General features: G+C 41.8%; 1 protein-coding gene across 2 annotated transcripts in view; it reads right to left on the minus strand.

Annotated features, from left to right (window-relative positions):
• Grb14 (growth factor receptor bound protein 14) overlaps nt 1-22,280 on the minus strand; it is a 109,155-nt gene extending 86,875 nt beyond the window's left edge. The window contains exons 1-2 of one of the 2 annotated variants that reach the window (XM_085681040.2): nt 22,004-22,280; nt 20,652-20,784 (exon numbers count right to left, since the gene is read on the minus strand). In XM_085681040.2, the coding sequence (XP_085537166.2) occupies nt 20,652-20,784; nt 22,004-22,188 (318 nt within the window). In that variant the 5' untranslated portion in view covers nt 22,189-22,280. The remainder of the gene's footprint in view (nt 1-20,651; nt 20,785-22,003) is intronic. The other variant, XM_085681039.2, reaches the window with a different exon arrangement.
• Nucleotides 22,281-25,496: the final 3,216 nt, after the last annotated feature.

The raw sequence follows: 25,496 nt of genomic DNA on the forward strand, positions 1-25,496 counted from the left end.
GGGGAAGTGTTGTTCTTCCAAGCCTTCAGAGTAGCTGCAAGATCCCTTCAAAAGTGCCCTAGAGACAAGCTGCGTCGGAAAGAGAGGATTCTTCTTCTGGCAGGTACCTGCTCAGACTCCTACTACCTCAGTCTAGAGACACAAAGGACCCTGTACTTAATGACCCAGGCCAGAGATTGCTACTGCATCACATATAAGCAATCTGCAGAAGACTAGTTGTATCGATAAGTCAAAGACTATCACCTTCTTCTCTAAATAAAATTCGATTCACAGCCCAAATGCCTGAATGATTTCCTAATTTTACAAATACTATACGCTGTCATACTTATAAAGCGACATTTATTCTGATGATGATGTGTGTGGCTTGTTAGTGACTACCATAGATTAACAAGACAGGCCCACTGTCAGATTGTCACCCTCTCTGCAGAAGCCCTGGGATCTGTCCAAGGACCTCTGTCCTCTCCACTCCACCTCCACTCCACCTCTTTTGTCCAGCTGTTCCCTAGGGCACTGAGTAAGATTCTTTCCCTGACATAAATTTTAATTAAATCTAAGGCTGTGATTCACAAATAAAAATTAAGACTCCAGAACACAGATACTCACACAGTAAAAAATACATCCTGATCTTACAATGATCCAGTTTCTCATCAGGTCTCTGAAAAATCATTCAAAATCCTACACAGTGCAAAACAATGACAAAGGTTTCTGACATTTCTTGAAACAACAACAAAAAGAATTTTTCATATTTCTTAAAGACAAAATACCTACTCCATGGGAAAAATAACAGGAAGCAAAGGTAGGAGCTTGCCAGCATGCATAGAAACCAGCAGTTTGATCCCTGGAGCCCACAAAAAAAGAGAGAGAGATGCTTGCATGTAATCCTGGCAATGAGACCCTGGGTGGACATAGATCTCTGAGGTTCACAGGCCAGCATGCCTACCTGACTGAATCAGAGAGCCCTGTCTTAAGAAACATGGCTGGCATCCATGGCTGATCAGAAGATAGCATCTGAGACTGAGGCTGCCTTCTGGCCAAGACACACATACATGCACACACACATATGAATAGAATATATGTATTTTTCTATCAGAGTCCTGGAACACAGTTGAGAGTCCTACCCACAGTTGAGCTTTATGAACCTCCTGCTCATTCAACAAGTATTTGCAGAGTGTGTCCAGGTACAAGGTTAGAACCCAGGAATATATTGATGTCAAAGGCAGCCATGACTCCTGTAGCCTGGGAAAGCTTCCCAGGTCACGGAACATTGCTAAGTAAATAGACTGATAGAGCCATGTGCTGACCAGGTGGATGATGTCCAATGAGGGCAGCTCATAACCATCTATCAGGAAAAGAGAAAGTTCTCTGAGTTGACCTTCACAGAGATGCTCTTCAAACTAGCTATTTAGAGATTAAAGATAAAGGGACAGAGAAGTATTAAGCATCGGCGTCATGTTGAAGCCTTGACCCTTGTCCCACGTGTCAAGGTGTAGCTGAATTTCATTACCTTTATCAGAGAAGTCGGGCAGTAGGACACTAAAGAAGTTCAGTGTGGCCATAGCACACAATACAAATAAGAACAGGTTAGAAACAGAATTAGACAGTGGGCCCAGCCCTGGCACCTCAAGGACCCCACTGAAATCAGTACTTAAACAATGATGAAGGATCCATGAAAAAAAACTAAGAAGTAAATATTATAATTGGGCTTGTTTTCAAAACTATTATTTCTGTAAAGAAAAGTGGTCATGATAAGCAAAAGTTTCCAAAGCTCTGGGAAGAGAGGGAAGGAACTAATATATAATATGGTAGGGTATTCTTCTGAAAAAAAAATAAGAATTAAATAAGTATGCCTTAAGGGCCCTTGCACGCTGACTCAATGCTAAAATGGCTAGATGAAAATACATTTGTGATATAGAAAGGAAATTATTCTCAAATATGACTAAAAGTAGAATTGACTAAGTTAAAACAAATATATTCTGTATCATAAGAGACAAATTCTATGCAAGTCACGATTTCTGAGAAAATATATCACGATGTTCACAGCTGTCAAGAGTGCACTACCAATAAGCTATAAGTGACACAAATCATTCTGAAGAGAAAAATGACATAATAGGAAAATATAGATAACTCACAAAGAGGAAAAATGAATAACCTGGAGCTATTGAAGACTTCAAAAATAATCACGGGACGGCAAATTAGCACAGTGGTTACATTTTATTGAATGCACCAGATTGACAAAATCTTACAGTTGTGGGCTGGAGAGATGGCTCAGTGGTTAAGAGCACTGGCTGCTCTTCCAGAGGTTCTGAGTTCAATTCCCAGCAACCACATGGTGGCTCACAACCATCTGTAATGAGATCTGGCGCCCTCTTCTGGTGTACAGGCATACATGGAGGCAGAATGTTGTATACATAATAAATAAATAAATAAATCTTTTTAAAAAAATTCTTACAGTTGTGGAATAGCAGCTGTTGAACAGCAAGTGTGGAACCAGAGATACACAGAGTGCTGATTGGCACAGTTACCAGGGAGCAATCCGGTACACTCTAGCAATTCTGAACAGTGCACTGGCCTCACCACCCAGCTACGTTTCTGAGAACAGAAAGGAGGGAGACTCCTGCAGATTTTGTGTTGGAAATTTTCTAAGGTGCAGACACATTAAATTATGATGGGTTCAATGAAAATCAATCAGTGATATAATTATTAATATGGATTACATAAAAAAATGTCTAAATGATATGGGAAGGTCTTCTGTATATTTTTGTTTTTATTGGTTAATGAATAAAGAATCTGTCTTGGGTCTGGCAGGGCAGAATAGAGGTAGTCAGAAAATACTAAACTGAATGCTAGGAAAAAGAAGCCAGAGGGGAAAGACGCAAGCTGACAGCCAGAACCTTGCTGATAGGCCACAAGACTTGTAGTAAAATGTAAAATAATGGAAATGAGTTAATTCTAGATGTAATAGCTAGCTAGCGATATGCTTAAATGATTGGCCAAGTAGTGATTTAATTAATATAGTTTTTGCATGATTATTTGGGGGGGGGGACTGAGCAGCCGGGAATAAACAAGCACCCTCCTACAACACCTAATGGATTGGGGAGTGGTGGCACAGAAGGCAGAGACAGGTGGGTTTCTGTGAGTTCGAGGCCAGCCTGTTCTACAAGTTGTTACACGGAGAAACCTTGTCTTGAAAAACCAAAAAAAAAAAAAAAAAAAAAAAGGAAAAGGAAAAGGAAAAACAAGATTAATGAAAACAGAAAAAAACACACAATATATTTAATATATTTTTCTTTTTTAAAAAAATTACATTCATATATTTATTATGGAAGATACACACACATGCATGCATGAAAAGATAAGAAAACAACTAGTTGAAGTCTGCTCTCTCCTTCCATCATACGGATCCTAGAGATGAACCCAAGTCATCAGATTTGGTATCAAGTACCTTTATCCACCAAGACATCTTAGAGCCACTGTACTTTTATATAAATCGAAACAACAGTTGTAGGGCTTTTTGTTGTCGAGTTATAAAATAATGGAGAGAAAGGATGATGTCTACCAACCTTGAACAGGGCTTCCCTCAAATTAGAAAGAAATGAGCAAAGAAGATGGAGAATTAAGAAATGAGTAGTAACGAGTAGAATGTAAATCTCTTCGTTCTTAAAAAGAGAAACTAATTACATCTCTACAGACTGAGAATTATGTGAATAAACAAAAAAAAGGCTGACTATAAGAAACAGACTCAAAAAGTCACAGGGGGTAGGAGTCCATTTTAATAAAACGTCCAGAATTTGTAAAGTCATAGGTATAAAGCACAGACTAATGGCTGTTAGCGACGGAGAGGGAGGAAGAGATGGATTCACAGTTTCATGGGGATAGTGTTTCTTTCCAGTGATGAAAAGGTCTGGAAATTACATGAATACAATGGTGGCATTGTGAATGTATTAAATGCCAATAAGTCAATCACTGTAGAAAAGCTATTGTGTTGCATGAACTTGACCTCAGCAGCAACATCAAGAGCAAAATTTAAGCACATTGCATTTCTAAAAATAGAAGATCAAATGAGAATAACTAGTGAGAAGAGTCTCCAGATGCTGGTGAGACCGACGATGTGACCTGAGCCACCGCAGCGGAAGACGGGTGACAAACAAGTGGATAACCCAAAACTTGTCTTCTCAAGGGGACTTAGTAACCAATCAGATGGGGAAGAAGAACTAGGACTAGAGAAGCTGAAGATAAGATGAGCTCTGTGATTGGCCAATATGACTGGGAAACCTTCAATTTCCTGTGCAGGACAGTAGAGAAAAAGGAGCAAGCCCCACAGAAGAGAAGCGGTTCTGTTTGAAACATGCTGTGCTTGAGCAGTTTCAAAACTGCACCAGTCAACACACGGAACAAACGGCCCACGATGAAGTTCTAGCTCCAACTCACAACACTGCAGTGGCAACCGTGGAAGCTGATGAGACCACACTGGTCATACGATGAGAACAAATGTAAAGATAAAATCCTAAAGTGTACAGGCATCAAAATCCTACAACAAGTTCTGCAAACGGCTGAAACCAAGAAGGTGTCTCGAAAAGGAAAAGTGCAGCAAACTCTAAAGCCACCAAAATATAGGCAGAAAAGCCAGTCTCGGGGGTTCAGCTGGTCTTCAGCCATACTGCTGAGAATCATTGCCTGTCATTATAAAGAAAAACTACTCTTCAAATGCTTGCAAAACCCAGTAGCATCAAGACTAACAACACAGATGCTAATAAAACAAACAAAAATCTAGAGGAAGAACTTTGGCCGGCGAAGAAATGAGAAGAAAGAGATGAGGCTGCAAACAGTCCCTTCTCGAATGGAAAACTTAGAAATTTGCAAATGTCTCCACCATACCCATCCAACTTGGAAGAAGATTAATTGACTAGCCCTTAGTGTCTCAGGGCTATTTAATTTGTGCCAGAAAATCCACGTTACCTGTCCTTTTCCTCAACCACTTTCTCAAAGAGAAATCTCTTCTTCATATTTTCAATTAAAATAGTTTACTAATTCAGGCTGGGTGTGGCAACTGCATGTCTTTAATTCCAGAGCTTAGGAGGAAGGGGCAGGCAGATCTCTGTGAGTTCAGGCCAGCCAGCGCTATAGAATGAGTCCTTGAATCCAAAATTCATCACCCTCATCATTATCTTCATTGTCATCAAAAAGTTTCTCTATGTTTATCATGCAACTTTTTCTCATATGATTGTTCTTCCACAAGTGTCTCACACTCCATGTGAACACATAGACATTAGGAGTCTCACTGTATAGAGGATGTTCACTCAAAAATGTGCCTCACCTAGGAAATCTTCTCAGCTTGACAGAGCATAAGACCCATAAACAGCTGTCAGCTTTGTAAACTTTTCTTTCTTTCAGTTTTCTTTATGCCATATCTTTCAGAACTGAGGAGACCATTCAGTTAGCAAAGTGAGTGACAAGAAAGAGTCAGGGACCTGAGCTTGACTCTCCAGAATCCACATGAAAAAGCTATGGCCAGCAGCAGCACACACCTCAAATCCAAACATTGGAGACAGGAGGATCCCTGGGACATGGTCGCCGTCTAGCCTGATTTCATCAGAGAGTTCTAAGTTCAGTAAGAGATCCCATCTCAAACACAATAAGATAGGAAGGATTGAGGGAGACACCCAGAATTGGCCTCTGACCCTCACACACAGATGCATACACAGAGTCAAACAAACCAAAATCTCCAAATAAGTCTCCAAGATAACTGCTCTTGACTAAGTTCATGCTGAAGGAACTTTTTGCCTCCTCTTCATCTTTCTCAACTAAATTGTCATCATGTATTATGCACTCCATACTTGATATTGACCCAAATATCTTCCATCGTGAAGGCATTTTTCTCTGAACCTCTCCCATATCTCTCCCAAGGTGCAGATGTGGTTTTGTAAAGGAGCCCTTATGCTTTGGGAACAAAGGCAGGTTCAGCCTAAATGAGGTCATCACATTCCCAGTGCCCTAAGAGTCCAAGCCAATGACCAACAGAGTGTTCCAGCTGATCTTAATTTCCTTGGCATAACACAGGCCGAGTACTGTAATATAATGCAAAATGGCTCTAAAGAGAAACCAGACACTGGCCAGAGTCTTGCCAAAACACAGTTAAATAACACCAAAATGGCCCTTTCATCTGAACACAGAGACTCTCATGACCGTGTCTCCCTTCCTAAGAATGAAAGTAATCTTCCACTGTGAATGGGGGTTGGCTGAAAAGCATACCAGACTCAGTCCCAGAAAGTCGGTGTGCTTTTTAATTGGCACACGTGTCCTGGGAAGGGTGTAAATGCTGACAAGGAGAGCAAAAGACAAAGACCAGGACTTGCCCTGAGCAAGGGGGATCCAAATTTAGAACGTGCTCATAGAGCTAAAACAATACTCCAATGTTTATCCTGCCCAAGATTTCGTCCTGCCTCTTTTAACAGCAGAACCCTCTCTGACAAAGACGTAGACTTGACATTTCTAAATTTCTTTTATAAATTATCATTCATATTAAATTTTCAGTATGATCTCCGATAGACTCTCACCCACTCCAAGGAATCGAAACCTCCCTGTGTTCTCCTTCACTAGTTCATGCATTCATTTTTCTAGTAATTAAGCAAAAAATTGAGAGCCTACTAAGTGTCAGGCATCTTTTTTAACTTCCTAGAAACTGAGTGTAGAAAACTTAAGGCAAGGGATATGCTCTTGTAAAAAGACAGAATTTTTAGTTCCCATAAAGGGTACTTCACAACTACTTGTAATTCCAATTCCAGGGAATTCAGTATCTTCTCCTGTATTCCATAGGCACGTGCCCCCCATACACACATGCAGATATAATTAAAAGTAAAATAAATTTTAAAATAAATTTTAAAATATTAATACAAGAGCATGGGTGTCTTTATAGAACTTCTTACGAGTAAAAGCAATGTGCAAACATATAAGTGCGAACAAGGCCTACTGGGTGATACAAGCACTCAGAAGAAAGCTGAAGCTGGGCAAACACAGCAGTTTGGATTGTGAATGTCTCCCAAAAGCCTGAGGATGAAGAGCTTAGTCCCCAGCACGTGGCATCCTTCAGAAGTGGCAGAAACTTGAGATGTGAGGAGGAAGGAAACAGTGAAGCGCTTTAAAATGGATCGTGGCACATGAGCCCTTCCCTTTTCCGCGCAACTTCACAGCGGCCAGGAGGTGGAAAGCCCTGCTCCACCACACACTCCCCACCATGACATGCGACTCCCCACAGACTCAAGGCCATGATACCAAAAGAAACCTTCCTAACTGTGATCTAACACCCTTTTCTTTCTTACGTTGATTATCTCGGGTATTGTGTTACAGTAATAAGATCTGAGCGATCAAAAGGAGGAAAGAGAGTGCTGAACTCATTAGAGACAATGTTAACCTTTGGGTTCACCTAGGTAAAATTATCTTTATCAATCAGTCAGCTGCAAACTAGTCAGACCTCCTAAATTTTTACTGACTAGATTCATTCATTTTCTAGTTTCTAGATATCTTATTAATACTGCTTGACCAGTAGTTGACTTAAACTCTTTTACATAAACACATTTTTTCAAACTAATATACATAGAAAATTTTGGAATTAAATGGATGATTTTATCATATTTTGGCCAAACCAATGCATTCATAAGGTTCTTGGATGATTTTTCCCAGCTTTTTACATTCATAGAATACTTTTAAGTATATTTTCTTCAAAAGCATAAGACTTAAGATTTAGTGTGTTCAATGAAAATGTTGACCACATGTGGTGGTGCGCACATGCCTGTAATTATAGCAATCAGGATAAGGTAGGAGGATCAGACAGAAGCCAGCTGAGCCACACAGTAGAACCCTTTTGAAAGAGAAAGGATGAGGAGAAAGAAGAGGAAGAGGAGGAGAGGAGAGAGAACAAGAGTGCCTAAGTATATACTTGGAGAATAATCCCCTCTCACAGAAGATAATCCATCAGATAAAATTCAATTTTACTGTTCATTTATATGGAGATATCAATATCATTCTGAAGCAAAACATTAAAAATAAGGATAAAATAAAATAGACTGAAAAATAGAAATAGCTAAAAAAAAAAACCAGTCAAAATTTAAAATAACACTAGACTGCTAGACATGGTCCATGCTTGTAATTCCAGCACTTAAGAGGTCCAGTTAGCAGAATCATGAGTTCAAGAACAACCTTGGCTATGTATGAGGTCTAAGCACGGTCCCTCCCCCCAAATGATAACCTGTCTCATCCTTCACTCAGAGCAGTAATAACAATAAGGATGAGGGACTAAGACTTCTGAATGTTATGATGAAATCCCAGGAAGTGCACAGACCTGCTTTGGAAACTGTGTGAGTACACATTTCGCCTCCGGGTTCCAACTCTGGGTGTGATTAAACAAAAATCAAATTAGGAATGTCTAAATTAAGTGTCATAATGAGCTTCTCTTATGCTTTTGATGAAAGCAAATGATGCGTCCGGAAAAATCACTAGCAGCCACTAGCATGGGACATACTTAAATATTTTGTGACAAAATAGGGTGGGAACTGAGCAGAGCTGGAATCAACAGTTGATCATATAATTCGTTAGCATATAGTTAATCCCAAAGCTGAAATAGGCACAAAGATTGAAAATCATCAATAAATTTTAATCGGTTAACCTTTATCCAATTTATTCTAAAAATCTTTATAGTTTCAGGGAAAAAAATGTTTCATTTAGAAGAAGCAATCACTAACTATATGGGATGCTGGCAACCACGCAGCATTCCATATATTCCAGACCAAAGTGGCTCATTTTCCCAGGAGTAACCATGACACTCTGCTAAAGGGAGCTACTCAGTCCAAAGCCGGGCATTTCCTAAGCACCCTAGTTGCTGTATCACAATTCTCAACAATTCTGTAGGCCCCACCTGGCTCCAGGGTATCTAAGGAATGAGCTGACGGCTTTGCTGCAACTGCGCTACAGCCCGGCTTCTCTCCAGTGCCCATTCCCACCGGTGCTGTCCTACTTTCCCTTCAATTGCTGAACTAAAGCTCTAACCAAACGCAAGTTGGCAAACAGGGAGTTGATTTCAGCTTCGAAGTGATGGTCAGTTATCCAGGAAAGCCAGGGCAAGAGCCTGAAGTAGAAACCACAGATGAACATTGCTTCCCTGGTTTGCTCTGCATGGTGGTTTCTTCCATTTGCCGTTCTTGAAGTTCTTTCCTACACAGGGACCACCTACTCTGGGGAGGCACTGCTCACGGTGGGTTGAGCCCACCCACCTCAATCAGCAATCAAGAAAATGCCCCACACACATGTCTAAAACCAGTCTGATGGAGGCAGTTCTTCAGATGAGGCTTCCTTCCTCTTCATGAGTGACTCTGGTTGCGCCAAGTTGACCAAAACTGACCAGTACAGGTACTGTTTTCAGATGTGCTCGGCAAAAAGCTTCCAGCAAGCAAGTCTTTGCTTGGGAACCCTTGCCTCAGCATTAGCCGACATCACCCCAGGTATTTTTAAGCACAGTTTCTCTCAACTGGCATTACATCCTATAAGTATATAGTTAACGCAGTAGAAAATACATTGAAATCCATGACAACGGTCTTCTTAAGCACTTAGTGTTTTTCACAGACGAGGCCATCACTCTTCTTGAGGCTTTATCTTCCCCTACCAGTCTAGACACAAAAAAATTGAAGCTGAAAATTGGAAAGAAGCAAATGGGAAATGAAAAGTGTCATCGGCCCCTCCATACCCCTCATATATCTCAATAAACTGGCCCGACTCCTCTCTAACCATGTTGCACCCTTGATAGATGGGTTTAAATACAGGGCAAGACAACTGATGCCTATAACCCCAGCACTGTGAAAACTGAGGCAAAAGAATTGTGTCAAGGCCGTCATGAGCAACACAATGACAACCCATCTCAGAAAGAAAATAAAAATGGCGTGTGATGCCCTAGAGAGTAATTCTCTACCCTCTTAATGCTATCACCCTTTAATACAGTTCCTCGTGGTGTGATGATCCCCAACCCAAAAAAAAAATTATTTCATTACTATTTTATAACTGTAATTTTGCTACTGTTAAGAGTCACATTGTAAATATCTGATATGTGCCCCCAAAGAGGTAGCAACCCACAAGTCACTATCTTAGGCACAAAGTGGAAAGACTGTCGGGAACACAGTAAATTCCTAGGGTGTTGACAGAGGTTTCTGTTCTGCCCAATCCCACAGCTGTTCAACCCCAAAGAAACACACAGAGGTCTACATTAATTACAAAATGGTTGGTCTATTAGCTCAGGCTTCTTACTAACTCCTGCATTTTAAATTAGTCCATTATTCTTGTCTGTGTTAGACACATGGCTTGGTACCTTTTATCATTGAGGCATTCTCATCTTGCTTCCTCTGTGTCTGGCTTCCTCTGTGTCAACTGTAGATTGAACCTTTCTTCTTCCCATAATTCTCCTATTCTGGTCACCCTACCTATACTTCCTGCCTGGCTACTGGCCAATCAGCATTTTATTAAACCAGTACAACTTACAAAGCTTTACAGGGTATAAGACCATTGTCCCCCAGCACTAGGGAGGTAATGTTTATATAGAAAATGTCCACCTGATTCCCTCAGATCTCTGAGTTCCCCCACCCCTAGGAAGGTATTGTCATGTATCTAAGAGGTCTGTGTCTTCCTATTGTCATGTGACAAACTCTGGTCTAAATAAGTCACTAACAACACTAATACTTAGTAATCAATTATTCACGGGGCAGAAGCAAGCAAATCTCTGAGAGCGTGAGGTGTGCTTGGTCTAACAGAACAAATTGTAGGCTAACTGCATATGCATGGCAAGACCCTGTCTCAAATTAAACAAGTTAATTAAATTATCAAAGTAAATAAATAAAGCATTTGCTAGTGTCTTGAGCTTAGAGAATTATAGGCAGATAATATTTGCATTTAAGTATTCCTGTGCAGATTTTGGGAATACAAAGTAAACCAGAAGGAACTCTAATAGTCCACTGGGCATTTGTCACTTATATGAGAATAATGTGTAAAATTAGAAATATCTCCACTATCTCATTACAGGTGACAAAAGTCCTAAGAACTAAAGTAAATTATTACATTTCTAAAGTTCAATTAGTCCTAATACATAAGTCTATTTTTGTAAATAGAATACTCTAATAGAACTGGAGTTACTTTTAAATTTCAATGAAACTAATTGATTATAGTTGAACTATGACAAGGCACAATTTGATAAACTTCTGTTTTCATTATGTACTACCCTTTGAGAATCCATTTGCTCATTCATTTTCAGCCAAAGAACCTAGTAATAATAAACTGACAATAATCCATTTGGATGGAACAACAATAAATAGACCAGACAAATAGAAAGACAAGTCAGATCATGGAAGTGCAGTTAAAAACCCAAACTGAGAAATCTGACAGGGTAGAGAAAATAAAGGAATGCAAGCTATGTCATACACACTGCTGCAAAGGGACCACAACAATGGCAGGATCTTAGGCCAAACCCTAACAGTTTATAAAGAGTCAGGGGAGGGTCTCCAAACACAGAAAGTAGACAAACCAAGGTCATCGAGGCAGAAGAAACACGCTTGATAGTTCATCACAGACAGGACTCTAAGCACAGTTTAATGAGCAAAGTGTAGAATGTAGAGGAGGAACCACTAGACCGGATCAACGGTGTACAGTATCATAGGCCAAAGGAAAAGATGCTATCTTGATTTTAACTGATCAAAACTTTTTCATCCAGTGGAAGAGATGTGATCTGTATTGTTTGTTTTTCCATAAAGATTTTCTGAGTTTATTTAAGCTCCTAGGCTTGGTTTACGTGGGTCAATAGACTATCTTGAGCCATGTCGTTTTTGTCGTACTTGAAAGTTCCTAGTAACCAATGCATAGAAAAATGAATAAAGACAGTCAAATGTAGAACCACGGCCTTTTAAGGTCTCTGCAGGAGGCTTAAAATAGGATGTTAGGGGCAGAGACAAAGGGAATTGTGTTGAGTTTAGTCTGCCTGGTTCAAGGGTATAGCCAGTAGTAATTAAGAACAGAAAGTGGTCTCCTAAGATTTTGTCCTTAACAACCAAGTGAAGGGTTTGAGGGTGGAACATAAGGATTCTGAAGAAGAACTTGGGCTATAGCCAACACACACTTAAGAAGCCATCCCAAGCTAAGTGCAGATTGGTCCTACGACAACGTCAAATGGTCACATCTAACCTCATATCCTTAGCTCTCAGTTTAAGTACTTGGTTCAGCAACACACCCTTCTGACTCCCAGATGTGATGACTCCTGGTTCTCTTTTTGATAGTTGACTTGCTATATACCATGTTTGTTTGAACCAAGTCTTCCTATTCTCACCCTCTCCGTGGAGGAGGGACTGTTGCCCCTTGTCCCATCTCACCTCAGATGTATTCTTTATCAATAGTGGCCATGGAAGAAGCTCAGAAAGGAGACTGAGGGAGAGTCTAGCGACATCGTCCTCTGAATCTTCTGTCTTCTACACAGGAGTCGTGAGTGACATGAAAGTCATAGGATTCACCTACTCTGGAGCCAAACCAAAATGGCAGAGCTCCAAGGCATGGGAAGCATGGGCAGTGGTCTGATACCACATTTGTCAGAAACAGCAGGATGCTATTATAATGTGGGCGTGTTGGTCCCCACTCTAACATCTTTCAATCACAACACACTGACTCACATCGTCCCACAGATGCAATGCTAAGCACAGGATGCTGTAAGTTCACAATGCTCTCAAGTTACAGGGATTCCAACAGAACACATACAGCACTCCGTCTATGCAGTCACACACGTGGATAACCCTCAAACTCACTAGTGACCTCTAAGGGACGGAGACACTGTAAGCCGATTAAGGAGTTCAAGTCTTCTGTTTGTATTCATTTTTCCCTGTGGATTTGAAATTGTTAAATATAAGACTTCATGAAAGCAAGGGAGTTTCTTCCTGTGTTCACTCTCATTTAGCTTCTAAATTACCTCAGAGCCTTGTTTTCTATTCCTTTGCCAGGGCCAAGGGTCTCTATTTCCAAGGTTCTCCCTTTACCTGCCCTTTAAGTTTCATAAAGGTAACTCCTTAGTTTGTTAATCTCAACTTATTAAGGGTGTATATTCACATGATAGAATTTATTACTGATCCATATAAATTAGCATTTTCTCCAAAGCAATATATGAAAGTCTGAGAAATTATTATATTAAGATACACATTTATACTGAACAGTGAATGACTCCAATTTTCCTTCCCCAGACAGAACATAATCTATACCCTGAGGCAAAAATCAAAACAGAAGCCAAGCTTCTATGTGCCCTCAAAATGAACCAAATGTTGGAGGTAAATAAACTTCCAATTAGAATTCTCTGAAGTGGGTGATGGGCTAGGGAAACTGGAGTGTAACAAGCTATCTGTCTTCTGTTGTAAATGAAGGTCAGTTACACAAGGCAAAGATGACCTAGGCTGACAGTCCCGTCATCAGAGGCCAGCATGCTTCATGAAGCTCAAGACAATCTGACCATCTCAGATGCGTGGCATCAGCAGAAAATGGGCCTCATGTAGAAGACGTGAGTTAAACCAAACCACTGGACACTAAAGAGCACAGGCAAAGTCCGACAGCTGATTGGTGGTCACCACTGTCACACATTCCTATCGAGAGTTAGCTTTGGTGTGCTCTCAGTTACACGCTCTAGGGCAGTTCTTTTTGCATCTGGGGTTTTTCTCTGTCTCTCTTTGTCACGCCTGCTGAACCTTTCCTTCCTTGAATACCCTCCCACACACTAGATGAGCATGCCATGGACAGGTCCCTCTGTCCCCTTGACTACAACTGTTTCAGAGTTGGATAGCCTGGGAGAGTATCTCTACAGACCAAGACTCTTGTCAGTTATGACACACTGAACCACTACTAAGAGAACCGAAGGGCAGCCATTGGTGAAGCAGAACACAGAAGCTAAGACGACGAAGTGAAGATGCAAGAAGCACCAGCTAGGTGATGTGACTGTGGGAGGAAAGAGTGAGATCTTGGCTGCCCTGGTTTTTGTTGACATTCTAAGTTGCAGTTCCAGTCTCTCATGAAACCAGTGAACTTTTGTACTTTTGTACTAAAACATAACTTTCCCCGCCAGTTCATGTGAGGCTCTGTTTCTTCCAGAGAATCAATGCACGGCTAAGATACCAACCAAAGTCCATTTGCAATGTTCCCACCTTCTCTCAACTAAAGAGCTTTCTCCACAGCTTTTCAAAGTCATATTGACGGGCTCTAAAAGTGGCAGAGAAGGGAACAGATGATTTTGTGCACACAGCAAAGAAAACACACAAAGAGTCCATTTCCCCTCTTCTTCTCAGGGACGTTTTTCTTCAAGGAATTCTGCAAGAAGTGAAAATTCTCCACAAGAGGTGGTTCTTGAGGACCCATTGAGAAACCTTGGCTCTTACAGACTGCTTTAATGGTGCTGTAATATCTGTATACCCTTACATTCTCCAAAATAACAATGATATTCATCAAGTAGCACCATTCAAAAGGAGCAAACGGCTGTGATGGAAATAGAGTTGTTTGACATTCTAATAGAAACAAGCATTGTTTTTATTATTCTTCTTGCAAATGTATATATATTGCATTTCATTTCACATTAAATGGAATTTTGTAGAATAGCTTGGAGGACCTAAATACAATATAGGATGTTGTTTTCATCTGAAGATAAATTCAGACTTCCAAATAGCTAATTTTCAGACACTTGAAGCATAATCAATATGTAATGTGAATGTTTCTTGTGTCATTCCAACTGAGAAAATTTGATTATGAGTGTTTTCAAATGATATCAAGAAACCATTTTTGTTAGGAAACAATACTATTTGGATTATAGTTCTTAAATGTATTTTTCAGGGCTCACATATAAAAACTAGGTAGAGGGTTATAATAATAGAATATCTTAGATTTACTCCAAAATATCCCCACAAAAATTGTAATTTTTGTTAAAGGAATAGCTGAAGTAAACTAAGCAAACTCTTGATAATCACTGAGTGTGGGAACTAAGAGCTTTTGGGTAAACTTTCTTTCTCTGTTTTTATGCATATTAGAGTAGTGAGTATAGAATAGTATACATAAATCCTTTGGACCACACATACAGGCTTGGTAGCATACACAGTGGGATAATTATTGGCATCACAATGGCATGAGGACTTTTAATTGGAAGATAGAGATCTAGTTATATGCTGCACGACAATGCTCTTGCACACTATAAAGATTTGTCACTCGTATTAGTTTAATAAAATGCTGATTGGCCTGTAGCAAGGCAGGATATAGGAAATAAGCAGGGTTACCAAATTAAGAGAATTCTGGGAAGAGGAAAGGCAAAGAGATGCAGTCAACACCCAGACACAGAGGAAGCAAGATGAGAATGCCTTACTGATAAAAGGTCACAAACTATGTGGCTAAACATAGACAAGGATTATAGGTTAATTTAAGTTGTAAGAGTTAGTTAATAATAAGCCTGAGCTAAGAGGTCAAACAGTTTTTAATTAATATAAGCCTCTATGTGTTTCTTTGGGACTGAACAGTTGTGTGGCTGGGTGGGACAAAAACTTCTATCTACAGTTATCTTTTGAACAACATCAACACATTAGAGGAAATTTCCTCAGGAAATCCAAGGCAAAGAATATGAAAAAGTAATGTCTTAATTATTTGGAAGACATTTTTGTTTTCATAAAGTATATTTGAAGAGACTACAGGGGCTGAGAGTTATGGTACACACATTACTCAGAACTCAGGGACAAGTGGAACTCTGTGAGTTCAATGTCAGCCTTTTCTACATAGTGAGTGTCAGGTCATCCGGGGCTACATAGAGATCCTTCCTCAAGAAAGGCAGACAGACAAAAAGAAAGAAAGAGAGAGAAAGAAAGAAAGGAAGGAAGGAAGAAAGAAAGAAAGAAAGAAAGAAAGAAAGAAAGAAAGAAAGAAAGAAAGAAGAGGAGGAAGAGGAAAGGAGAGAAAGAGGAGGGGGAAAGAAAAATGCTGCAGGACAGACTAGAAACATTATAATCTATTACAGAGCACATAAAGATATTATATTCTATTAGATGCACTATACATAACTTGTGACCTTGAACTCACAATCCTTCTGACTCAGCCTCCTAAATACTAGATTGACAAAACAGCCTACAATGACCAACTACATTCTAATACTCTTCTGAGATGTTTACCAAGGATCATAAACTGCATATGAAAGTTGGTTATGAACAATACTAACAAGCATGATTTGATATAATTAACTCTTTGATTGATTTTTCATATCAATTTTAGGAAAGCAAAGTCATAGGAAAATCATAGAGTTGTATTTCAAAAAAGGGAAAAAAAGAAATTCCACATCTTTAGATGAATATTAATAGACAGGGCTAGTTGGACCTGCTGTCATGTATTGAAGGTAGGGCTGTAGCTAAGAATGTTCACAAGAGTTTATTACCTACACTAGGTACATGGTCCATGGTCCTTGCTGTCATTGGAGATTTGTACCTCCTGAAAAAATACTATTGTTAAGTCCTGAAAAAATACAATTGCCAAGTCCTAGTTACATCACCTTTAAGCACCTAGCATCACTTAGACACAATTTACAGAGCAATGAAAGTCGGGCAGTGGATGACGTCAAGCATCTCTCCCAATCCTAGTATTCAGTGACACTGTCCAGGCGCCTTATTCTGAATTAGCTACCCTATATAGTCCTTGGAGTCAACCGACCAGAAACCTACACAAACTGGGTCCAAGCTCAAAAAGTATTTAATGCCTGAAAAGCAACACAAGAAATGATTTGGCAGCGAAGATCAAAATCTCTTCCTTTTTTCCTATTCTCCAAGTGTCTTCAAATGGGTCTTTGACATCCATCTGTAAAGGATAATTTCCTAGCAAATTTCTATCATAAATTATAAAAGACATTTCTTTACATAATGAAAATCATTTTTAATGTAAGTAATTTTCCTGGATCACATATGTTAAAGGAAGGAATACTTTAAATAGCTATTACTGTCAAGCACAAAGAAGCAGGCTCATGATTTGATGTGGTTAACATTAAAACAAAGAGGGTGGAAACTAAAGAGGAGATTTCCATGCTAGTTCTTGTGTTAATATAATACTGAAATCACACAGCACTATATGCTTTGGCGCATATTTGCCAAAGAGATAAAGCCCATTCTATTTGTGGCTCCAGTGTGATCTACCAATCACACCCCATGGAAGCATCTCAAGATTTTTTTTTTTTTGGAAGCATACTCGTGGCCTGATTTTGACTGTGGCTTTGAAAGGTCAAATGAAATTTAACGTTTCTAGTCTGGAGTCTCTCAAACTTTCTAGGCATTTATTTATAAATAACAAGTCACGATTCTTCATTTTTTTCTAGGGAGAGAAAAAAATCTTCTTCCAACATGTCTGGAATGATTTAACAAATGAAAGTGAATGCAACGAAAGGTGTCATGTTCCTGTGTTTCAGCCGTAAGTCATATTGGGAGGGGCAATGCAGTCACATACCATCATACACATCATCTCATCCAAAGGCTGAAGATATCGGGGCCAGAAGTACTGTCTTGTAACAAGGTGGGTGGGCCATGCCTGTGTGTGATAAAAATGCTGAGCCTATGGGAATAACTGATATAGAGAGCCATGAGTACTCAAAGCACCACATCACAAGGAACTGTACAAAGTAATTAGAATAAAAGATCAATTCTCGATGCAAAGTTTAGGAGAGATTAAAAAGGGAAAGAAGGAAGAAAAGGGAAACCTATCTTCTTCGTCGTCAACAGTGGGCCATCCTCTACATGAAGTTGTCAGTCCTGGGCCTAGAAAGAGACAGGCAAAAGTGTCTTTGGGAGGTGGGACACTCCTCAGGAACTGGCACCAGTAACTCAGCCAGCACTAGCTCAGAAATTGGCTCAGCCTCCCGTGTGTGTGCAGTGTTCTCGGTCAGGCCGGACACAGGCTGCAAGGGCAGAGAGAAAACCTGTTGGAGTGAGCAACGAGTCACCTTTTCCCCAATTTTCCATCTTCCTAATTTGAAAAGCCACTGCCAATGCCTCTGCCTGATCCGAAGGCACTTCCAGGTCTGAGACCGAGGCACCTTCTTTCTCTTCTAAACTTAGTTTCTTTCCCTTTGCTGTGATAAAATACTACGATGAAAGCCACTTAAGAGGGAACGGTTTAGTTCGGCTCACAGTTCAAGGTTACAATTTGCCATTGCCAGGGAAGTCACAGCAGCAAGGCTTGAGGTGGTTAATCACATGGCATCTACAGGAAAGAGAAATGGATGGATAAACATTTGCCTGCTAAGCTCACTCAGTTTCTCCATCTTGCCCAGTCAGACATCTCTGCTCAGAGAATGGTCCCACCCCCAGGAAGAAATCTTCCCACAGCAGATTAGACCAAATCAAGATAATCCCTGCAGTACACCCAGAGGCCCATCTCCAAGGTGAGTCTGTATTTTATCTAGTTGAAAGTCACCATTAACTGCACCACCCATGAGCATGAACACACCAATACCTATTCTCCCTTTCTATTCTCAACTCAGCCTGTTCCATCAGAATTTCTTTTAGACAGAAGGATCCTGTGTTTATTCGCAAAATTAAAAAGAAAGTCTTCCCAGGCCACTCTTTCAACCATTCTTCCTCTCTCCAGCCTCTAGCCCAGCCACACACCACAGCCTGCTTTGTCAATCACTCCTTGGAGAGCATCTCTACCTGCTTAGGTGTCTGCTGTCTAGGATAATGTGAGAAGTGTGTGGCCTTCCATGACTGAAGAAATTGCCTGATAAATTCCTCCAATTGAATAGTATGTCAACGTCATTTAGACTGTTCCTCACCCAGGATAAAACAATGCAACAAAGCACACATTTAAATCTGTCATCCCTAACTCCATGCCCAAACTCTCAATGTGCTGGGATATTTCAGTAAAGAAAGCTATGTGAGGCATTGTAATCAGACTTGAAATCTCACTCTTGGTCTCTCCCAACTGCCATCAAAAATACATTTCCAAACATTGGAGATGATAGTGTACATCTGTACAGTTGGAGACATTTAGTTCCCTGGAGCTCATTGGCCAGCCAGTCTAGCAAAATTGATGAGTTCCAGGTTCAGTGAGAGATATTGTCTTAAAGAAAAAGGTTGTGTGGTGGGTGGGGAGGATAAAAGATGTATCCGTGGATCAAAGCACTTATTGCCAAGTCTGATGACCTGAGTTGGATCCCTGGGACCCACATGGTGGAAGCAGATAGCAATCCTGAAATCTGTCCTCTGACCTTCCCATGAAAATAAAGAGAGAGAGATGGAAGGAGACCTAAATGCATGAATCTAAAAACAAGGAGTGGAGAGTTTAAGGAAGACACTTGACATTGACTTTGGGCCTCTCCATCCACACATCACACAGTGCTTGCACACCTGTGAAACTCCTGCATGCACATTTCTTGCTCTGTCCATTATTGCTGCCTTGTCACAAAAATATGCCTACTTCCCTTAGTATTTCCTCCCTTTCCCTAAGAAAAACTACATCACTGAACCTATCAGGGGTTTAAAAAAAGGGGGGGGGGAATGGAAGAGAATAGATGGAAACATGGCTACCTGTTTCCTCCCCTCCCCTCACCACAGTTATCTGAGTGTTGAATTTTAGTGTTCCTTCCCTGTAAAGGAACAGGTGGATTTTGTCAAGTGAAGCTGTTCTTTATTTTGTTGGTTCAAAACTGGAATAAGTCCATGAGAAGAGATGAAAAATTCTAGGATGTGTTGCTTTTTCTCCCCCAACATGTATAACCATGAGACACCTTCTCTTGGTTGCTTGGACGTTGCAGTCTGATTTGTATAAGTTAGACTTAAACAAGAAAGAAAATACAAAAATAAAAATTTATTTTCTGATCCTTACCTCCAAGTCAGATATCTTCTGCAACCGGAGATTCCAAAATGTGGAACTTACTGAAAAGTATTTTCAGAACTTCAATTACCTTATGCAGAATCCTTTTTAAAAGATGGTATATGTGTGCGTGTGTGTGTGTGTGTGTGTGTGTGTGTGTGTGTGTGTGTGTGTATGATATTTATCCACATGTACTTGCCATAGAACCCACCGAGAAGTATGAGAAAATCTTTTGGGACTCAGTTATCTCCTTCTACCATATGGGTCCTAGGAATGAAACTCAGGACCTCAGGCTAAGCAGCAAAACCCTTCACCTAATGAACCATCTCACCATTCCTGCCAGGTTCTTTACAGCACTCTCCCTTGGTAGCTGAGGTTAGGGTAGGATGAAATGTGTATGTGGAAAGATATTGCTAAAAGCAAACAAACAGCCAATCCCTACCCACCCACTACTACTGCCCCATCCCTTTCAATTAACATTGAAATTTGAAATTGATAACCTGTTATCACACACAACTGTCCCATCTACCTAGTGAATGACTATAGCTGACAAGGACGTGCGTGACCTGCTTACTCTTCCCCAAGATTCTAAGGAACCCTTTGGACATTGCCGCTATACAGCTGAGGAAACTGAGGCCCCAAAAGGAAGACTTCTTCAGTAAGGGTAATGTTGCATGAGTGAAGCAAATTCTCTCTTGACGCTTTATTGAAAAATTCTTTTAAGTCTGCGTGGACTTACACCTCTGAAGACACTAGAATTTTCCAAACCGAGAAGCACATACCTGCTTCTTCCTTGAGTTTGCTCTGGGAAACAGGCCTGCCGACAGCACAGAGGTAATCGGAGAACAGCAGAGCTCAGGAAAGGGGTTGGGAATAGATGGCATTTCCAGAACATCCAGATCGTTCTTTTTTCTCCTACAGCAAGAGAACATAGGACGTCATTTACATAAAACCGAATGTAAAATATAATTGCTGTCAGGGGAAAGAGCGTTTGTTAAGGCTAATGGGCCAGGCTCTGTGACAATGCTAACACTACACAAGTTATAGGAAAGCGCTATCTCTCTGTGGAGCAAAAGAAAATATACCGACTAGCACAAATAATTCTGTAGCACCCCCCACCTGGCCAAAAAAAAAAAAATCCTCACTAGGCATGATCACTCCATTTCCTGCACTCAGGATTTTCCTGAACACCAATACAGGCCACGTCATGATTTATGCAAACATTACCCCGAGGGATGAGCCATTGCCTGGCGCCTATTAAATTGACAAAATCTGTAAGTTACATCCAATGAACTCATCCCCAGGAATTTTTACTCATCACTGCTGGAAGTTATGATTTATTAAATATAGATGCGGTTCATCTCGCTTCAAATTTCATTCACAATGTTGCCCACACACAGTCTGTTCGTTTTTCAAGTGCTTATAGATACTGAACATCAAGGCAGTCCTTCTGGGAAGGTAAGTCGATAAAACGTGTTAGCATGAATGTCCGCTAGTCCGCTGGTGAGTTATTTTAACTTGGCTGAAGCCAGAGCACTTTGCAATCCTGACAAAGAAGAAAGAGTGGTATTTGCATGTATGCCCGCAAAGGGCCACAGATATATATACTGTTGTCGCCTTTTTTCTTTCCTAAAGTATGACAACTCCAAAGGCACTTGGTGCTGGTTTCTGTGGAGATGGGAAACCTTTGAAAGCCTCTGCTCTTTCCTGTGGAACATAAAGACTGCTCAAATGTCAATCTTGCTTTGCGTCTCCGGGGTCCCTGGAAGGCTCTACGTGGGAGGTGAACGCTTTCACGCTTCGATTTTTTGAAGCCTATAGTGTAGTATAAAAAGGGTCACCCAGGAGCTGAGTGTGGTCAGTCTGGAGTGTGGCCTCGTGGTTCCCACTAAAGGGCAGAGGTGAGACAGACAGACGGCTCTCCACCGACCCGCGATGCTATTTATAACAGGGCACCTGGAGATCATGAGACCCCGCTGACCCCACCGGGGCTGGCTCCATGGGAATTGTCTTCAGACACTTTCAAAACTTGGTCGGGTTCTGGGCACACACTCACCCCTGGGCCGCCTCCTCACCCCAGTAGACTGCGAACCCGGACGCCTCTCCCCCCTCCCCCCCGCCCCGAACTGCCTACCTGTCTGCGGCACCGCAGCGGGTCGCGTCGGAGGCGGGCGACAGCGCGTGCAGTCCGGGGACCCGCGCCGGGTCCTGGGCGTCGCCCCTGCCCTGGGCAACGCGGCACACCTGCACGGCCAGCGGCGAGTCCTGGGCGGCCGCCCGGCCCGCGGCGCTCTGCCCACCTTGCAGGGACGTGGTCATGGTCGTCGGCCAGGGGTCTGGGGAGTCATCGACCGCGCGACAACGGTGGGGAAGGGCTGGGTGCGAGCCGTGGCGCGCGGGTGCAAGCAGCGAGCGAGCGCCCAGCAGGTGCGGTGGCAGGGCCTCCTGCGCTCACGGCCGGGGCGGCTGGGACGCTGTGGGGCGGGGAGCGGGGGAGGGGCGGGGGCGGAGGAGGAGGGTGGGAACGTGGAGGGTGGGGACCGGGAGGAGCGGTGCGGGGGGCGGGGAGGATGGCGCGCCAGCCTGGCGGGCCCTGCGCGTGGCCCGGGCACTCGGGGGCGCTGGTGTCACTTTGCAGCCGCGCGGGGACCTCGAGCTCTGGCTCCTGAGGCCCCATCGCCGCCTTCTCAGGTGGGCAAGCGAGCACAAGGCTGAATCCGGGAGTCACACGGGCCCAGTGCCACTCTGGGCTCGGAGGACCCGACAACCAACCTGCAGGGGTCAGGGTAGAACTGATCCTTAGATTCTTCCATGCCTGTAGGGCCGCGGGAGATCACCTAAACTGTTGGATCCTCAGGCAGAGTCCACAATACCGGGGTGACAGGTGGGGTTATAGGGCTATGTTTACCCCAGTCTTTCCTCCATCCCCCCTCTCCTCTCCACAGCAGGGGATGGAGTGGAGTGTGAAGGTGAAGGAACGGAGCTGCTATCTTAGAAAAACTCCCTTGAACTGGTGAGAAGTGTCCCACATCCCTGTACATGCTCTTTGTTCCTTGACCAAATTAGGTGTCATCTGCCTTGCCACCTGTTTCACTAAGTTAACCTTCGCGACCTCTGCCCGTGGTAAAGTAAACATTCTTCCTGGAAAAGTGAGCTGCCCTTGGTCCCCTGCCTGGGTGTCCTCCCCCATTGGGACATCAGCCCCAAACACTGGTGACAACCAGAGGTCACTAGCTTCATGGTTAAAGCCTGGTAGCCCCATGAACTGAGAACACCTGAGTTAAAAAATTGAAAATACCCAATTTCTTCATCTTCCCAAAGTCAAAATTATGAATAAAAAAAGGACATGAGTGGACATGGCTATGTGGCCGCTGTGGTTTCCAGGAGGCCTCGTGGATGGCAGTGGCCAACCCAGGACAAAATAGTGGCTTTCCTGAAGGCTAAGACTAATATTACTGTTCACGGACAATAGACAAAACTTTTCAACCATGTGTGCCAAGCAGGCTCCTTGCTCACATCTAACCGCCTTAATTATGGTCTGGCCTATCTGTGTGGGTTTTTAGTGCTCTTGATGGCAAAGTCCTCTGGTATATTGAAGCTGTTTCCAGAAAAATCAAAATGAAGTTTGTGTTTGTAGATATCTTCAGCTAAAGAAAGAAAAAATAAACTTTACCAATATCATTATCTAAATTTTACCCCCTAAATTTTACATTTTATTTAAATTTTGCAGCTGTTTCTCCTCTCTAAAAAAATAATAATAATAATAGGGTGTGAACACTGTCACAGTACAGTTAATCAATAGCTAAAATCTGTCCCCTCCCAGTGCATGCGTGCACACACACACACACACACACACACACACACACACGAGTCTCTCTCTCTCTCTCTCTCTCTCTCTCTCTCTCTCTCTCTCTGAAAGAGAGCTCTATATTTTTATCTTGTGGAGGAAGGACTATAGAGAAGTTGATATATGACTTCAATCCCTGGGAAGACCACCATCCTCTAGTGAACTCTATTTGGCGTCCCAGGATAACTTCTTGATTTGAAGGAAGGTAGAGCCTTTGCTGATTCAAATGAGATTGTAAACGTGTCCTCAGTCTCCAAGTATCCCTACACTCACTGAAAGTCAAGGAGGAATTCACCTGCAGACTCTGGTCCTGTAATCCCCTGGGTAGAAATTTACAAGGCCTTAGAAAGAGAAAGAGAAAAGGGGATAAATCTCTAAGAATAAGATTCTTTTTCTTTTTATTGAGCTCTACATTTTTCTCTGCTCCCCTCCCTTTAAATACTTTGCCTTGTATCAAATTAACTACCACTAACAACTTGAGTGTTTGTACCAAGAATTATCCAAATACATTTAAAGAAAAATGACAAGAAATTCTTCTAAATAAGAGACTATGTGTGATAACTCTCTATAGTTCCAGGGCACTGCTGGAACTATAGAGAGACTTTTGTACAAAATGGGGTTGGGGGATTATTATATTTTCCCACCTTATAACTGACAAAGGTTTCTGGGACAGTAATGCAGATATGTTGGTACCAGAGAATTGGATGGTGGTTGATCTGGATGAGTTTTGGCCCTTTGGACTTGAACTTGTCAGTTTGCAGAGGAAGCAGTCTGCACGCGCACACACACACACACACACACACACACACACACACACACACACACACACACTGGGGCCTCCTCTTCCCTGCTGCCCTCCTGTCCTGCCCCCTTCACCTCCTACCCTGAGAAACGATAGTCAGCCTTCACCTTGAAGAAAATATCTCATCCTCCCCACTCTCCCGTCCCCTTTATATAAGGAAAGACAAGACACTCCCCAGAAAGAAATATACCAGGTCAGGGCTCCAACTGCCTCATCCCTCCTCCTAGTAAGATTTTCAAGGTAACTAGTCCTGAGTTTTACTTTAACTCTGTAACTATCCACCCCTAGACATGATCAATTAGGTTGTCTGGTTTTGACCTTTATATGGACAGAATCAGTTAGGTATTTTGCCCTTGATTCTGTTTCCTAACGATGTATCTGTGATGTCTTTTCCATTTTTGTATGTAACAGAAGGCTTGTACTTCTTTTGCTATGAAAACACCACAATGCATGAACCTAGAATAATGCAGATGGATACCTAGTCTCTCTGTGCTTTTCGCTATAATTCACATTACTCCAGAGTTCATCGTGTACCCTTGGTGTGCTCATGCACATTCTGGAAGGTGTACATGTAGCAATCAATCGTATTTGAGGTCATAGAATGTGAGGGTCAGCTTCTGTCAATAACGCTGGTCTCCAAATTCATTGCAACAGTTGTCATCACAGCCTTGACGTAGTATATTATCAGAATTTTCACAGCAAAAATTCTCACGAATGCAATAGCAATAGCGGGGGTAGGATTATACTTAAAAAGTAACTATTGAAGTCATGTAAGGTCTTGTTCATATTTTCCATTTGGATTCAATCCAAACCTCTTGCAAATTTTTATCATGGGTTATTCGTTTTATTTTAAAGTTTAATTGTTCATTTTATGTATACAGTGTTTTGTCTGCATTGGCATACAGTGCGTATAGGCCTTGGAGGTCAGAAGAGGACATCAGATCCCCTGTCACTGGAGTTGCAGATGGCTGTGAGCTG

The sequence above is a fragment of the Myodes glareolus genome, chromosome 21 (genome assembly GCF_982192425.1).
Source record: "Myodes glareolus chromosome 21, mMyoGla1.1, whole genome shotgun sequence".
NCBI lineage: Eukaryota > Metazoa > Chordata > Mammalia > Rodentia > Cricetidae > Myodes > Myodes glareolus.